Consider the following 18,856-nt stretch of genomic DNA (forward strand, 5'->3'; position numbering starts at 1 on the left):
TTTAATTGTATCTTCAGTACGATATCTATTTGCTTTGTTTGGCTTTTTTCTGAACATTTTACACTTTAAAACTGTTTTTTCTTCTTCAACCACCGAATATCAAATAATTTAAAATTAGGTTTAACATTATCTTAGATTTTGTTTAAATTTAAAGTTAAATTCTAAAATTTTGAATAATGAGTTCTGCTAATGACGGAATAAATATAAAAATTCAACTGACAATTGGGATAATTAAAAAAATGGATAAAATTACTAATGAACTATAGTTCAAATGATATAAGCGGTGGGTAACTGCTAGGTCGTGAGTTCAAATCCTTTCACAAGCGATTTCTCCTTTCCAATTATAAAAAATGGATAAAATTACAACGAAAAGATAAAACGGAGATAGTATTATGAAATCAAGAGATTCCATTTAAATTTCAAACATGCTGATTTTTTTAATAATTAGATCTAAATAAATGCTAAGCTTTTGCATTTATGTCAATTATGGGCCATGTCATCAACTATACTTAATTTTAAAATGAAAAATGATATTTAACCCACCATTTCATACCTCCTTCATTGTCCCTGCTTACGTGGCAGCATTTAATTCGTCCAATTCCCCTTCAAAAGTGTATATCTCCAAAAACAACTTTTAATGCATCCACTAGTTTGTTGCCACGTCAAGTGGGTTAAAGAAGGTGGGTTAAAAATGAGGATTACTCTTTTAAAATTTTGCAACGAACTTTAATAAATGCATTGCCAAAATCTTCCGATATCATGTGGCATTTATGTAGCATACGACTTTTTAAAAAATATTTTACACTAAAAATGAAATAAAAAAAGTATCAAATCGACTTTATCTGTTGATTTAACCACCATTTTTTTAATCTAGATTGTACATAATGTATATTATAATGTTATTAACTCAGACTCTCAGGCTCACCATATCTATAGTGAAATCTTGAATTGATGAAACTGATTCACACTCCTATTTAATAATTTAGGACACCACACCCATTTTTTTTTCTCCAAGCTTTTTTTATAATTATTCAAGAAAAGAGCATTGACTATGAATATTAATGACCCTAAAAAATTGTTGATGAAATTTGAAGCATCCCTCAAGGCGTGTTTTGGCTACAATACATGTTTCATCTTGAGGGATAAACAATGTGCATTCACAAGTTGCACAAGATACACAATTGTTTCCTACTTAAAAATGATTTAGTTGATCTATAGGTAGAATATCATATTAAAACGTGTTTCATATTTAGATGTTTCCATTTCTTATAATTAGAAAAAGTCAAAATTATTTATATGACTATAGCTTTTATCTTGTTGATAGATATATTATTAAAAAAAATTGACAACCTTATCCAATAATTTTACAAATTAGAACAATTACAGTCAAAATGTATTTGTTCCAACGTGAATTACTTGCATGAATTTTCTTAACTATTCCAATTAGGAAAAGATATTTCAGGAGTTTGATCGAATTGATATTTAGATATAATTGTCCTTACGCACCAAATTGACAGGCTAATACATCCAATTTTTTTAAAAAAATATATATCTATAAAATATATCAAAGTTATGAATCTATAAAATCAATTTACCAAAAAAGGTAAATCTGATTTGAATGATTGAGGTCAAGTAGACCCAGTTAAAGAAAAACAGATCAAATAGATCCAAATCCAGATGGAATGATCAGCAAATCTGAATCTATTTGACCTTAATAAATGACATTAGACCTATTTGATTCTGTTACGCTAAGTTTGTGAATCAAAATAATCCTCTCGAAAAGAATACGAGCAAGTAAAATAGCATCCGCAGGGATCAAGTAATGGATGTAACGCTAAGATGATGAATTATCTGCAGCTATACAATCATATCATGAAAGCATTACAACAGTTTCAAATGATAAGAAAATGGCGCAACAACAATCAAACTACATAAATGCACTAATTTCAAAAAAAAAAAAACTACAAAAATGCACCAACTAACATCATCGAAAATTCAATCTTGTCAGAAAGACAACGGTCATTAATGTTTCCGTTCCCACTTTCCTTCGCGCCTCCCATCCCTTTCTCTCCTGTCGACTACTTGTCTAGACTTGCTCCCTCTAGATCCATGCCTTTGACCAGACCCAAATCCACCAGGTTGTCCATCAAATGCTGACATCAGATCGGGATCTCCTACACTGCCAGTATCGCCAGAATCCTTGCTTCCCTCAAAATTTTCTTCGTAACTGCTGCTGCCACAATCGTCAGTGCGATCACGAGATTGAAGAATGGTTGGTGGTTGGCCTGAGAAAGATCTAGACCCAGACAAAACAACGGTGGGCATCGACATAGATGCATTGGTAGTGGAAATTTCAGGCGGCAAACTGCCACTACCGGTTCTTGTATTCCCTTCATTATTTGGTCTTCCATTATCCCTCTCACGATATCTGTCTCGAACCCTGCATTTAAAAATATTCATCAGAAACCAAAGCCATTATTGGAAATACATTGCCCATGCATTTGCAAATATTAAAACGTACAAACTAAAGTGAAATTATAGAAAAAGCTGTTTTCAAATTTTTTAAGTTTCTTTATATTGCCAAGCATGTGCAAAAAAAATGTTTTTGGTTCTAAACAACAATAGTTTCGCCACTCCATTGGGACTATAAAGTAAAGTAAATTAGTTCATTCATCAAATTAAAATTTCTACCTGTTATGAGTAGATGAAGTGAAGTCACGCCGTGATGATCGCAATGTAGATTCAGCTTGTTCCAGTTCACGCTGAAGTTCTCTCTACATGCAAATGATCACTAATATCATGCGGAAGCATTGAAAATACTAATAGTCAAAGCATATCAGATGAATAAAAAATCCAAAGACACCTGGGATGTTCAGATTTTTCTTAAGTGTTGCTGGAGTTCATATAAAGTACGTCAAAAATATATGACCAGTCAATTAACAATCCAGCGTAATTATAAGACATAAAATATAGAGCATTTGATGCATCCCCAAAACAAAAGTTGACCCAAAATCAATACTTCCTAAGTGACATTGACCTATTTATTTACTTCACATCTGCAAAAATCAATCCCTTTCCGTATAGCAGATCATATAACTCATAAACATGGAAACAAACCAAAAGGAACACAGACGTCTTAAAAATGAAAACTAAGAGATGCCCAAATGAGGATGAAATTAAGCTTTCCCCAAACAAAATTCATCATCCTTAATCAATAGAACAAAATTTACCATAAAATGAACCTATCTATAAGATAAAAAGCCATGACAAGCTGAGAGTCAGGAGGACCATGATTATGGGAGAAGAAATGGGAACAGTCTTAACCTGTGTTTGTCTCTCCTTCTCCATATCAAGATTGTAACGGAGCTCTCTAGTTTTTGCACGCTCAAGTTCCAGCAAGCGCTGTCTCTCAATCTCCTTTTCTGCTTCAGCTATCCTTTCCCTGGTACACAATGAGTTCCATTTAGCCACTATGGTCACTTAACAGACTGTCACTGTATTCAAATTCAAACAATTTAAGAACATAAGTAAAACCTATCAAGTTCTTGCAGAAGTTCATCTTCCTGTAAAGCAGCTTCTTCTAGATATTTCTGACGATCATGTCTCATCAGTAGTTTCTTCTGCCTGCGGGCCATAATTTGTTCTTGGATTTTGGATTTCTCTCTGATGAAAAAAGAACAGCAAGTCATGATATGTAAAAATTAACAGTTCAGCCTATAATACTATCTGAATTAGCCAGTTAAGAAGCAATACTACAAAATATTTCACTCTTTAGGATTAGTTAATTGTTGGACTCAATACTCATTTAAGAAAGAGGAACTTGGTGTGTGATAGTACGAACAAGGAACGAATCTGATCTTTGATTTCTTGAAGACGGCTGTCATGCTTGCCAGAAGCTGCACAACAAAGGGTAAGACTGCTAAATAGTAGTCGAAAAAGTGCTGCATTTTACATTTAAATACTTCAAGCTACCAATAAGAAAATATAACTCTTTCCGAGGAAGATAACTTTTTACCGGTGAACCAGGTCATTTGCTTTTTCTCCTCCTTACATCTCGATGATTCTTCCGCTGCATTCTCCTTTTGAAGAATGTCCAATTCTAACTCAGCCTCCTCAAGTACCTATAGCACATTAAGGAACATTATGTCCAAATGCTAGGTTGGGAGGTGAGAAATAAGTGATCCGTGATACAAAGATAATTACCATCGCCTCTTGGTCAATCTTTCCCGAGAACATTTCAAAGTATGAGTGGACTGAGGTTAGCTTGGTAAGGATCTGTAACGTAATAATTAACAAACTAAAAAGTAACATGCAAGTACCATTAAAATTAAATGATGAAACTAAATAGCTCTCATCTTAAGCAATTAAACTACACAATTGGATTTTAAAATTGTTCTCAGCCAGAAAGAAAAAACATAAAAGTGGCATTAAAATTAAATGATGAAATTAAATAGCTCGCATCTTAAGCAATCAAACTACACAACAGGAATTAATAAATGCTCTCACCTGAAGAATTGCTTCACGGGTGCTCCCGAACTCTGGATCCACTTGTTTTGAGGAATTCAATGAAAACACTTCTTTCAGGACCTTCTAAGGAAGTGTGGTTCAGAATATTGTTTGATGTCATATCAAACAGCAAAAAAAAACACTTGTAAGGACATTACTTTTTTTATGTTGGTTCTACATGCTATTACATGTTGGTCTCTGTATGTGAAAGGGTCTTTTAGGGGGTTATGCAGTAGCTAGAAACATTCAATGCTCTGAACCCAGTTTAGGGACAAACCTCTTTGGCTTCATCACCTTCATTTTTCAATCTACACAAGACTTCACAAGCACTTTTCTCCTGCTCACCAACCTTGCCTCCTACAATAAAAGGGAGCGACAAAAAGACACTTCATGCTAATAACCTTTTATTGGCACAAAACAAATTAAAAAATCCATACCATTTCCAGAGGCCATAGTCTCAATATTTCTCCAGACTTCTTGAGGTATCAAAGATATGTCTTCAGCAGAAGAGTACAGGCATGCACCAGCAACAAGTGCTAACGAGAGTCGTAGTAATGGGCCCTCACATGTTGGATGGGTAATTTTTCCCAAAATATGAAGAATACTATCAGCTGCAGAAAGAAATGATTGTAACAGGTGACGAGCAGCATATGGGATGTAGCTTGTGAGAAGTGCTATAGCATGAACTCGTAAAGGCAATAGTGCATCAGATGATGCCAGCAAAACTACCCGCTCCCATGTACTGGAAACCAGAATGGACAAAAATGGCTCAGAGACTAAGAGAACTGAGCCCGGTGAAAGTAGATTACTGGAAACTGTCTTAGACCGTAGAACTGCTTCTGCATTTCCATCTTGACCAACCAATCTACCCAAGTGCTTAAGTGCAATAAACCGCTGCTCAGGTTCTGAATGACCAAGCAGTGTGACAAATAAATCAATAAGTGGCCCATCACTCTCATGAAGGCTAGGGATACTTCGAACAAATAGCATTGACAGCCATTTATCAGACTGCAAGCGCCAGGCAATTTTCGGTGCACTGCAAGAGAAATATTTTATAGCACAACAAATTTTGTCAAATGCATTATCCAGCTGAAAACAACTGGGCAGCCCAAGCAGACAATCAAGAACTAGAGATGCAACTTCCCAGCAATGCTTTTCTTGAAGCTTGACAACAACATCAGCAAGACCCTCTAAACTGATTCTCCAATGAACTGAAAAGTCTTCAATAGACCTAACTGGGAAAGAATTTTCACTGCTATCTTCTTCAACATTTTCACTTTTTGGCACAATTGAACATAAGCATCTTGAGTAGATAAAACACTCAGCTGATACAATAGCCAGTTTCCTTGCCAGATGGGGATGGAGATTCCAACAGAGCTCAATAGTTGGATTAAGCTTGGCAATGACATCTTCCAAGCCATTTGAGAAGTACTCTATTTCGTCTGCAGATAAATAACTATCCTTTTGATTTGAAGCTACACCTTCAAAGATATTACTCTCCAACTCCGAATTTTTTAGTGGACAAGAATCCTGGTAGATATCACTAAGGAACCATGAATGCATCTCAGAACTATGGTCAGGAATTGATCCTGGACTGCTATCAGATATCCGTGACAGCTGAACAGGGAGAACATTGAGAACTTTTAACGCCTGAACTAACAAAAATTTGCAGCTCTCCATAACATTCTGAAAAGAACAGAGGTAGTCATGGAAAGAAGTAGTTGGCTCAAAAGTAGGAAAATCAGCCCACACACTTAAGGAATGTAGTACTTCTCTTCTTCGTTGAAAAGATAAATCACAGAAGACTGAAGCCAGGACAAAAATTGTCAGAGCTCTGCTGTAGTTCTTTTCTGCAGGCATTTCCCTGTTCTTTTTCCACCCAATATCAGCAAAAAGCTCCTCAAAGCACAATGACTCAAAATTAAGACACGGATCATCAACCAAAGTTCTTTCCTCATCGGATACTTTGCATAATGAATATGATATGAGTGGCTTCAATAGGCGCATTACAGAATCAAGAAACGGCACGTCACAATATGAGGCTTTACAAAGGGACACCAAAACTTGCACTACTCTAGGCATCTCTGGCACCAGTGCGTCCATGTGCTCAGAAACAATGGCTTCAAAAATGTAAAGGATAACAGCTTTGGCATTCTTTGCTACATAACCTTTCACCTGATCAGAACCATTTGGAGAAGTAATATGATAGTTTTGCATAAAATGACATGAGCACAGATCAGAGAACCAACACAAGATATCAGGTACAAGAGTGGAAGATAAAGATCGCAGTTGCAACCCAACAGCCTCCAAAATGTTCTCTCCGAAAACTTCAAATTGCTTTTTCAAATTTGGAAAGAACTTACTGAGATCAGGGTAGATAGCATGAAAATTTTGGTCTCTATGTTGTTGGACAGAAAGTTCAAAGCCATTGTGGCTTGCAATCTTCCCATTTTCTGGGTTTTCATGCACAACATTATCTACTGCTGCTAGCTCATCCGTAAATATAGAAAGTAAACATGTCAGTTGTGATAGATCCGAAGCAAGGAAAAGCCTGTCCTTTATATAGTGTTCTGCATTTCGAGATATTGCCATCCATCCAAGAAACCTTACAAGGGGATAAGAACTCAGAGAAAATTTAGATATCCTTTTCATCCAGGCTGATGGAGGAATCAAGCTTCCGCAACGAAACCCATTATTTACATTGACAGAAAAGTCGGACCCTTCACCACCACTAGAAGAAATTACCAATTTTTGAAGAAGAGCCCAACGCCGTTGCACTCCATGTATCTTCTCTGGATCCAACTGCAGATTGCCTTCTTTAAACTGATAATAAAATGATTTTAGCACTGCGTTGAGGTACTCGGCAGATCTTATTATGACATCAACCACTTCTTCAGCGACACAGTACAGCTGTGTGGCTGAGTGCAAGAAGAAAACAAGACAATGCATTAGAATTTCATGCATCGAGTGTTGTTCTTTCTTCAACCATCGAATCAGAAAACTGCATAGTAGATCTTGATTTTGTCGAACAATAGTGATAGCATCTGCCAAATGTACATCACTGGAAGATAATTTTATGACTTGTTCATCAATTTCTTCAGGGTATCCCACAACATGTTCCTCATCTGATGTGCTTTTCTGAAACTTCATGTCTAATTCAGCAGCCTCAAGCAGCAGCTGAAGAACAATTATGTCTCGTTCCTTTTCAAGAAGAGCTAGTTTTTCCATGTCAAAACAATTCTTTTTAAAATCATTCCCCGAATCCGGAACTTCACAATTTTTTGTATCTGTAGTCTCGCTAATGTTCAGTGAGCTCCTTAACATTGGATTGGATTTATAAGACATCATGAAAAATGGATTCACGTAGCACTCAGCTGCCAAAAGCAAAGCATCTATAGCAGCATCATGACCTTCGACGGCTATCTCATTTTGTGAGTGCAAGTCCAAAGCCAGGCGTCGAAATTCAGAAGCCCTAAGTTCACACTCGCGATATGTTATGAGTTGGAAAAAGTCTGCTTGCAAGTTGGAGTATTCGGCAGCCAAACCAGTATCTAAAATCACGCCATTTGGAAACAGATGAGAAACTTTTTTGTAAATAATATGCTTTAATTCCAAGTTGGCATCCTTAGAGTTTGCTTCCAAGATATGTTCATTGGAGCTGCCAGAAACATTTGTCAGTACTGTGGTTCGTAATTCCGAAGGGGCAAAAAGAAGACTGACATCTTCAAATGTATCAAACTTTGCACCATTATCAGAAACATCTACTTTTCCATCAGAATCATCTTGGCCATTTAATTTTGAAGTAGCTCCTGAATTGTGAACTGAAAACGAAAGAGCAGCTGAAGACTCGTTCTCAACATGTTTAGATGTAGGATATTTGCAAAGGTCAATTTCAGGAGGCAGCTGCATGTGAGGCTCCAAGATTGCAAGAAGTACACTGCAGAAGAAAACAGTATGAATCTGTTACCAGCAAAACACAAAAGAATTATATGAAAAGCAAGACAACCACGCGTATTAATCTAATGATTTCAGTGATTACTATAAATTTGCGCATATTTTCTTGCTTCTTGCTACAGCTCAAATAAACATCCTAAAATATGCAAAAACTTTCAAGTAGTAGTTTCAGCATGTTCTAACAAAGTATACAGAACTTATGAAAAACATTCTAGCAACACTATCGTACAGCTATGTGCTACCTAGGAGCAACTGAACCACGCCTCCATTCTGATTCTAACGAAGAAAGAACACCTGACTTTTGAACAGCGGTACGTATGACATTGAGAGCAATCACACAAGCTTCTTCCTGCTTCTCCATCAAAGTGAAAGACATGTCACCAAATGCAATGGTGCTCTTCAATGCATAGATAGCAGGATCAAGAAAAGGCTCTAACATCTCCAGAAGGAACAGAATTTTGTGCTTAACTTCCTGAAAGGTTCAACAAATAAAAATTATGGTTCATTTTGTCTTCATGGTGAGGGTGCAGCTATAATTTAAGCATTTGATAATCAAAATGTTAGCACATATGCGATGAATAAATAATAAAAGCTAAAGATCTTATTAATAGGACACCAACTCCGCATGATAGAAATTTTGACAAATTGCTTTGTCAAAGTCCCAAAGATAAGAGGGATTTAAATCATAAAATACTAAAGACCAAATAAATCGTAGAACATGGAAACATAATAAAGCACCTTATATTTCCTTAACATATCATCCATGTGACCAGACAAAGCCAGCACAATATATTTGAGGGCAGCGCGTGCACGAGCTGGGGAATGGCGAGCACCCTGAAAAGCATGTGAGAAGAACATTAGACCTTCATTTATTAACATATACCTACATAAGGAAGAAAGTCAACAGCTGCATTGATGAGACAAAAACATATACAAGAATAACAAGCATTAAAAAATTAATGATTTCCTTATCTTTACAGATTTTTTGAATCTTTTGAAGGCTTGTGCCTCTAATATTTTATCAATTAAAATGTTGACCTGAACTGGTTCCTTTCATTATTGGAACTGGCTCATTTGACTCTTCCACTGATGGGAGCATAATTTTTCTTGCAAATAATTCACTTTCTTATTTACCCTTCTCAGCCTATTTTCTAAAGTATCACTAGATGACTTATAGTTCAGTCAGCTATTCCCCAAGAAGTGAATATTAACCTTTGCTCTGTTGCCTGGTATATCAATTGTTCTACATTGTGAGGTTAGTTAAGGAAAGAGGCAGATTAAGCATTATTCAGCTAAGGTTGCATCAATTTTGAAACAGATAATGCTAAAAGCCAAAGTACACAGAACTCTGCCCAGAAGATAGAAAGAACACAGTTTCGAATCTGCTTATTAGCCACATTTAAAATACTTTACATTTAGAGATTATAAAGCAGTTAAAGTTCCATTATATTCCTCAATAATTAGACCCTAGGAATAACATTGTAGAAAGAATGCATATGCACCTGTATTGTGCCCAGAAGGTCCTCCAGAATTTCCACACTTAGATCAACCTAGATTAAAATCAGCCCAAAGTCAGATACAAATTATATATAGCAGGAGGGGGACAGAGAAAAAAGAGTCTACAACAAATCAAGTAAGAAATCAAAGATAATAGGAAGGCATCATAATACCACCAACCTTTGCAATGACCTGGGCCATCCAAGGTCTTAGCACACCAGAACACAAATCAATCAGCACACATGCAGCTTTAGCCTGTAAAAGATACTAATATGTTTAGATGTATTAATATCATCTCACATGAAGACAGAATTAAAATAAATTGATTATACAGGTTTACTAAGAGAAATTCTGCTCAGAGCTACATAATGTATCCTTATCAGCAAACATCATATTTTTTTCCTCATTTGAACCACCCGTTCAAGTCAAGAGACCATGATCGTTGGAAAGAAAGCAAAACAGCTACAGAGTTCCATTTAGTTACAGGGCCAAAACATCACAGATGCAATCACTTCAAAATTCAAACCCAAGCTCAATCCCACTAGTAAAATGCACAGAATTAACGGTGCAAACATGTTAAAAGGCAAATCCATTAGTTATAAGACATTATTGAGTGAGCCTTTTGCAGGAAGGGTATACACATGTATTACGCATCTTGGATAGTAAATACCTTAACAACAGATTTTTTTTAATTGAGAAGAACAATAGTATTGCAGGAAAAAAAAGCAAGAGCAGTGCTAGGACATTAAGCTAACAGCAAGAAACGAACATGTGATGGTGAATATGATGACAAATAGCCGGCACAGGCATGAAGCAGAGGACGATACATTGCCGAACAAGACATCGCTACAATCTGCAATAAAAATGCCCATGGTTAATGTAATACAACCTGAAGAAAAATAGATTGCCGCAACATATATATAACCACCATGTAACCCGTGTATCACAGCAATAAAAGTTCACATTAGCTCTAATATAACCTGGGAAAGGGCTTGTTGTACAAAAGGCTGTTTCCATTGAGAAAAGACATCATCCTGTTCACAAAGGCTACTCACAGAAGGTCTAAGTGCTGAAAAGAAGTTAAGAGTGGACATGTCAAAATACATTCATCAAAGCAATCTCACAAAATTTGGGTGCATTATTGATTTTGCAATTTTAAAAATGCTGAGTGAGCTTCTTGTTAAAGAAACAATGTAAATTAGCTGGCTTCATACACTTCAAAGAAACATCAAATCGCTTTTTAATGCAAGACATAAATTTAGTAAAATAAATTAAGTAGATTCAGATTACTGCAGATATATATATAAAATAATACATATATGAAAAAAATGCATTTTTATAGCATTGCTTGGAAAGAAAATTGTTTTGTGTGCAAACTAACTCGCATCAAAATAGACATTGGACTTAAACTTATCTTTGCCTTTCATGCGCAAAGAAAGTTGGCCAAAAAGTAACAAAAGAGGGTATACAAACTTCAAGTTGGCCCATTGAACATAGAAGGTAGACCAAGATGTATCCTATTAACTAAATAATTAGAAACACAAATTACAAGAATAAAAGACAAAATATAAGAAATTCTTAAATAAAAATCATGAGGAAAGGTTACATCTAGCTTCCATGATAAGAGATAAGGGTAAACATCTAGCTTCCTAAAGAGGGTATGTTACCAAAACAATGACAAGAAAATTGTGAATAGGAATGACACCTTAATCTAGAACAGTAATTGTAATTTAAGGCATCTCATATGCTATATACTTGACCTGGCAGCAATGCTTGAACAAGCGGTAAAGCAGACCAAAACTTAGCTGTGCTCTCTGCCAATTTATGACAAAGTAAAGGCTGGAAAACATAGAAAAGATGAGAGTAAATTGATAGAAAAAGACGAAAGTAAATGGAAATGGACAGCAGAAAATGGAGATTAAATTAAGGTATACATTCCTAATACAGTAATCAACCTGAGACGCACAAGCATAAAGAACATGTAAAATGCCTTCTTCCACTGCCCCAATATCCAAGAGATTAAGAATGCTAGAATCCCAATTATCATCCACTATCTGAAATTCTTCACCAAGCAAGCTAGAGTAATCAACTAGAGGAACAGGATTTGATACTTCAAACTGTGATGTCTCCTCTAAAGCAGATGTGACTTCATTTGTAGTGGTTAATACTTCTTGCACTGTAACAGGCTCTACAAGCTTGTACATGATTCTTGAAGCCTGAAGTAAAGGATCGATCATTTAGCCATTGAAACAACAACTACAACAGGTTGATTGGTCACTAAACTATAAGTAGCAGAAGTTGATCCATTACAATTCTGCAAACAGCTCCCAGATCTGAATCTTTGTATGCCTTTCTTAGCAAAGCAAAAATCATGTCGGGACGGAACACCATAGAACTGGAAGTTGGAGACGTGCTTCGTGATCTTCTTGGCTGCACATATAGATATAGGTTCACTTGCACCATAATCATTTAGAAATGAAGGAACTATAAAAACAAAGCTACTACCTAACACAATAAAGACAATTAGAGGACAAAGATTAAAAACAAATATTAACAATCAGGAATTAGTGCTGATCCAACATTCAGCAAGAAAAAATCCAGTCATCCACTTAAGAAAATGCAAAAGGAAAACTTTCAGAAAATCAAAAAGGATAAACAAAATTTTAGTGGACGTCGATTTAAAGACAAATAGGTGCATAGCAAAGAAAGAACTGACCCTACCTCAAAGTTAGAAGAGACAGTTAAGGAAGACAAAGGCTGACTGCTCTTAGGAACTTCACAGTCAGAATTACTGCCCAAAGACCTTGCAGCTTCTCTGCAGTATGACCACAAGATTAGCCATCTAATTAAAACTGAAAAAAGAAGAGAAAAAGCAGGAATATATGGAAAGAATATAATAAATATGTAAACACCATCTCTACAACCAAATCAACAAACAACTTATTGTTATTGATCAGAAAAATGATTGACCCTGGAGTCATAGTTCATGGGAAAGTCAACGCATCACATAAGTAGGTAAACAGTGTTGAATCACCTCAGCTCAAGTGGAGAGACAAGAAAAAAATCAGCTAAGATGCACCAGGAATGATCTATAATTTAGAGTCATAATAAAACCAGGTTCCGATTTTTTAGAATAAATTCTCAATGCAGGCACCAAGCAAAGGAAAATAAAGCCAAAACATAAGAGAATCAATAAATTTGCTAATCTCCACCTACAATATCTCTTGTAGAACAAAACAACACAAAGTTCATCCACATTCATGGTACTTTCAGTATCTCACTTCAAAATTAATTAAACATATATTTTACATGAAGCCAAAACCTTTCAACCAAACTCAAAATCTGAGGAAATTTAAACTACAACGTAGCCCTTTTTAGTTGAAGGATCCCTAAAGAAGGACGTTTTCTCATAAATTAATTAGGAGCAATAGATCACAGAGGAGGGAGGATGGTTTTAAATTTGATTCTATGCTTTCAAGGACTTTGAGCTAATATTTTTAAAGTTATCCTTAGCTCTCTTTAGGTGGGCTACTAGTATATGTATCTGTAGGATCCCTAAAGAAGGACGTTTTCTCATAAATTAATTAGGAGCAATAGATCACAGAGGAGGGAGGATGGTTTTAAATTTGATTCTATGCTTTCAAGGACTTTGAGCTAATATTTTTAAAGTTATCCTTAGCTCTCTTTAGGTGGGCTACTAGTATATGTATCTGTTTTTTAATAATTCAATGTCTTATTCACATGTTTCAATTTAGAGATGCTTTGGGATAGTAGGAATCCTATTTGTAAACATTTTCATTAGAAAGTTGGTATGCCCGGACATCTTCGGAAACTTAATCTTCAAATTGTTCGTCTTTGCTGTGATATATGGAGCCTTTGGACAAAGAGAAGCTTGCTATTTAAATTATGAGACGTGGTTGTTTCTTTCATTTTTTCCAGGTTTTTGCTTTGGATGCTTTTGAAAGCTTTTCTTCAAGACAAATACGGTATGATTGAAGGGCTCTCCTTTTTTTATTTGGATAACTAGAGGGGATCTGCTTGTCTTTGGCATTTCTTTGTTTAAAAGGATTTATATAATGTATCCTCAAAAACGTCTTCTTCTACCTCTCTTCCTCGATATATTCTGTCTATCAACATAAGTAAAGCTTGTTCGTAAGCCTTACTCTCATGCCAAGCATGTCATAAAAACAAGGTATAAGAAAGTGATTATCTAAAATTTTCAACTTCTATGCAATGCAAACAGCAAAAGCTTAGAAAGCACAATCATGTGCCAAAGTTGTTGGAAGTTGGTGCCTAGATTATGCATAAAAGATAATTAGCACATTAACCAACCTTTCATTCACGACGTGGAGTATTGGATACAGTGGACCCATAAGCATTGCAAGGAAGCGTAAGTTCTGATCAGCAGCATCTGAGAAGCTAGTGAGATCTGCCTGGACGGTGATATATGTTAAGCTAATTAATTAATTAAACCTTCGAAACAAATTCCAGCAAGAATAAGAAGAACAAAGAAGAACCTTAGTTAATAAGGGATAACTATTTTAAATACCTCAAGTTGGGGAAGAAAGACTAGTAATCGGTCTGTCATGTCTTGAAGCAACTACAAACAATGGTCATCAGAAGGCAAAGAGATATGATAATAAGTGAAACAATGTAGGTGTAATGTAACATAGTGATCCACCTGAAGATGCATATCGTAAGCATCTTGCTTGTGCAATATAATGTTTGGCAGTAAGTGATTTACAACTGGTTGAAACTCTGGTTCAAGACCAGGCAATGATACCCCAATCAGCTGCAAATCAGGATAAATGGAAAGCATAATTATTGCCACTAAAGCAGATTACAAATCAAATTAGTAAAAGTGTTACTTGAAGAAAAAGGTAATGAACAAAAATTATAAGATTTTTCATTTAGTTACAGACATATAAGAGTTATGAACAGCAGCGCCTCCACAAAAAATTTATGCACCTCTTACTTTGCTCGCCGCATAATAGATCCAGGATATTTGTGTTTTCCGTCATATCATAACCTTTGAATTATATATATATATATACACACACACACAAGTTAGTTAACTAGTAGCTGAGCTCATTGCCCAAGGATCAATGACTTGTTCTCATGCTCACTCAGCATTCGGGATATAGACATTTGGATTATTATTCCAGGTTCTATGGACCACGGGATCCTAAAAACATCCAAATATCACCGCGTTTGCAAAATGGTGGCATTTCAGACGGGTATCATAGAGTCATACCCAGCAAAAATACCCCAAGTCAAATTTTCTTCTCTGATGTCATGCAGGCATCAGCTTGGATAGGATCGTTACTAATTAACCAGCTTATGCATTAATTGACAGAAACAATAGAATAGAAATGGATAAACATGACCAGTATGGTTTTAACAAATCATTTAGCTTTACAATCTTGCTATTTAGCAAAATTTGTCATTGGCTCATTGCATATATGCATATTGCTTAAGAAATCAAATTGATGAAAGCTTAGCACATGACCTAGATGATTAAAATTTGTAAAACTAAATAACGAAGAACTATGCAATGTGCAGAATATCAGTATGTACAGAGCAGACAATGTAAATAAAAAATTTCATTTACCTGAATGAAAAAAATGGCTATTGGATTTCCACGTAAACAAGATATTCGTATATAGCGGCATGGAGTGTAGTTCATCGGGTATATCATATCACGACGAGGTGCTTCACAACGAGGGCGGACTTTTACAAATGTCTCTGGCTGGGCATTTATAAAGGAGGAAAGTTCAGTCAAACATAAAGAGTCATACGGCGCATCCAATGCACCAAAAGCTTCAAGATGCCAGCTTAGTAGTTTCCATGACTCCAACCAGAATATCAACGTATACCAAAATACTACTCCGTCCCAAATTGATAGGCACTATTTCAAGTTTTTTTGTCCCAAACTACAGGGAGTCATTTATTACTTAAATGATCAAATGACATATTTATCCTCATTAATTATTGTATATTACATTAAAAAGAGAGCAGAAGTCATTAAGAGACAAAGTCAATACTGCATGAAATAAGGGCAAGTGTAGTATGTTTTTATAGAATTACTCATTTTATATTGATTTACTAAATTTCTTAATATCTGTGTTTGTCCTAACTGCCTATCAATTTGGGACGGAGGGAGTATATGAAGACAAGTCCTCATTCATAACCAAAGCTCAATTCCATAATCTAAACAACCATCGATTGGACGTTTTCCAATAAACATAACAGTGACATTTTTCTCACGAGTGAACATTAAATTTACTTCAATTATTAGCCGTAATTATGAAACAATAGAAGCCAGCTATATATGAGCTTTTTTTGTTTGGATAACTAAATTGTATCTGGTGCTCAAACCTGCAATATTAACTCAATATGAGATGAATTGAAGTGCACTCTATCTATTCGGTATCCCAGAATAAAAGGAACAGTTCTAGCTTTAGATTTGTAAGTCTTGCTTTCTTTTATTTCAACACACCACCCATTATCATCAAAACTATCTCCAAACTAATAACATATATCTTTTAGATTTATATACAAAAAAGTAAAAACTGCACTGTGCATAGGACACTTAATACACTCAATTAATAATATTCTGCATATCTCAATCACAGACGTAATGATAATAACGACCACTGAATCAGGAATTCAGAAATTCTAAAAAAAGGAAAGAATGAATTAATGAGAGCTTTCGGTCGCAATTTTCACACACATTTTGGCCTAGTTCAGCCTTTACCAAAACGATGTTGTCCATATATCAAAATATTTCACAAAATCATTTGAAATAAATGCAAAATGAAAATAATCAATGCATGACTTCATTTCTTTCCAAATTCTTTTATTTCAAAATTGAGAAAACCAAATTCCATCAACTATGACCTCTCCAATACAAAGAATTGACTATCAGAATTTTCTATGTTAGACAGAAAAATTCTTCAGCTACTCATTGTTACTGACATACTGACTTAATTTTAAGTATTAGTAGAGTTCAAATGTTCAACATTCACAAATCAAGCACAACAACACAAGAAATAAGAATAAATATAACAAATGGTGAAAGTAGAGCGGATAGTAACCTTATAACGCAAACCAACTGAAATCTCCCATTCGAGTACCGACTTATTATATATCCGTAAATTCGATAACAAGCAAGGTTCCTGCAGCCAATAAATCAACTCATTATAAGCTTAAACAAGTGGAATTAAAAAAAAGTGATTATAGAGTAAAATACAGACGTCGAGTTCAAGAAGGATCCATTCTTTGGTATTAGTGCCAGTGGACCAGTGAGAGCGAAGGTCAGAGTCGAGAATGTGAGAAGCTTTTTGCGACGGAGATTCTCGAGATGTTGCTTTGACTTTGTAGCTAAGTGGTTTCACTCTTGGCTCTAATTCTATCTCCATTTTCTTCTACTTTTCTTTTGATTTAGGGTTTAATTTGCATCGAGATACTCTAATGCGGCATGAACTGAACTGCGATTAAAGAAGAAGGCGACGAAGAAGACGATTCAACTGTTCAAGGGATTTCAGTTATGATTGACTGTTTGTTTCTGATCAAAAACCGCTCCGGTAGTGTTCAGTTTTCCGTTTTGCGTTTTATGTGAATCAAGTGGGTTTTAGGTCCTCAACTGTAAATACCTCAAAAATAACAATAAACTTAAATAGCTTAAAAAAAGTGGTAATTTTTTAAAATACTTATTTACAGTTTTACCTGTTAAGTTTTGACTTTTCTTTTTTAACTTTTTTTATTTACGAAATATACTTTTTTTTAATTTCATAAATATCTTTTTCGATTTTCAATTTCGGTTTTCGATTTTTTCGGTTCGTTCGACCAACCAACCGATTGCACAATCTTATTTTAATTTTTTGATAATTTATTCTTTTATTTATAGATTTTTTTCTGTAATTTTTTTTTATTTTTTTATAGTGTATATATAGTGTTTTTATGGTGTTTTATAGTGTAAAATTAGTTTATATATAATGTATCTTATGCTCCGTATCAAAGTCACGGTCGATATCGTCACTCACATCAATATCGTCACTATCATCAATATCGTCACTTTGTAGTGTTTTATGGTTTATACCATGAAAACAATGTAAATACACCATAAACACAGCAAATACACCATAAACACTGTAAATGCACCATAGATATATTAAAAAACAGCAGAAATACACCAAAAAATATAAATATCCCGAAAAATATCAAAAATACACTATAAATACACCAAAAATACACTAAAACGTAAATGTATTATAAAATTACTAAAAATGCATCATAAATCAATTTGTTCTTCACAAAATCAGTAGCAATAAACAAATATATGAATAAGAAAAAGACAAAATAAATAATTATATGAATAATAAAACGATTTTATAAACAAAAAATCATAGATCTATAATAATTTATGTACAAAATATTTAAATCATTACAAAAATCCTAAAAAATTACATAAATTTTAAAACGAGTCGATAAATCCATAGCGCGAACGGAAGAGACGAACAGACTAGCGCTAACGGAAAAGACGAGCAGAAAAACGGGAAACGACGAACGAAAAAACGACCGGAAACGACGAACGGAAAAACGACCGGAAACAACGATAAATTCGTCAAAAGTAGACGAATGGAAGCGCGAACAGAAAAGTAATCGGAGGAGATAAACTGAAAATTAAACGAAAAAGAAGAAGAAAAGAAGAGAGAACTTTGAGAGAGAAGAGAGAGAGAGAGAAAAAAAAGTGGTTATGTAAAAGTTTAACTTAAAATGAAATAAGGTTTCTATATATAGCGGGTATTTTTGTAAATAAGTTAGAAAAATAGGTAGCATAGAAAATAAGGGAAGAGATGGGTCAAAATGCTGTAAAGACTTGCCAAAAACAGATATT

At 34.9% G+C, this 18,856-nt stretch overlaps 1 protein-coding gene across 5 annotated transcripts; it reads right to left on the reverse strand.

Moving 5' to 3' along the window:
* Nucleotides 1-1,815: 1,815 nt before the first annotated feature.
* On the reverse strand, nt 1,816-17,598 carry LOC126674960 (uncharacterized). Of its 5 annotated transcripts, none has more exons than XM_050369514.1 (26): nt 17,214-17,598; nt 17,055-17,135; nt 15,569-15,706; nt 14,639-14,749; nt 14,507-14,557; nt 14,290-14,390; nt 12,679-12,772; nt 12,268-12,387; nt 11,913-12,173; nt 11,718-11,796; nt 10,938-11,026; nt 10,727-10,810; nt 10,138-10,212; nt 9,963-10,010; nt 9,199-9,294; nt 8,703-8,932; nt 4,944-8,443; nt 4,784-4,863; nt 4,507-4,587; nt 4,204-4,275; nt 4,016-4,121; nt 3,842-3,896; nt 3,535-3,663; nt 3,325-3,442; nt 2,692-2,774; nt 1,816-2,440 (listed from the first exon to the last, which is right to left on the reverse strand). In XM_050369514.1, exons 1-26 carry the CDS (start codon nt 17,376-17,378, stop codon nt 2,023-2,025), a joined length of 6,465 nt encoding a protein of 2,154 aa, XP_050225471.1. In that variant the 5' UTR covers nt 17,379-17,598; the 3' UTR covers nt 1,816-2,022. The 5 variants fall into 5 exon arrangements, with proteins under 5 accessions (XP_050225471.1, XP_050225470.1, XP_050225475.1 ...); XM_050369513.1 differs by having other exon boundaries at nt 4,507-4,590; XM_050369517.2 differs by lacking the exons at nt 1,816-2,440; nt 2,692-2,774; nt 3,325-3,442 and having other exon boundaries at nt 3,534-3,663; nt 3,802-3,896; nt 4,507-4,590.
* Nucleotides 17,599-18,856: the final 1,258 nt, after the last annotated feature.

This window comes from Mercurialis annua, linkage group LG3 (assembly GCF_937616625.2).
Source record: "Mercurialis annua linkage group LG3, ddMerAnnu1.2, whole genome shotgun sequence".
NCBI lineage: Eukaryota > Viridiplantae > Streptophyta > Magnoliopsida > Malpighiales > Euphorbiaceae > Mercurialis > Mercurialis annua.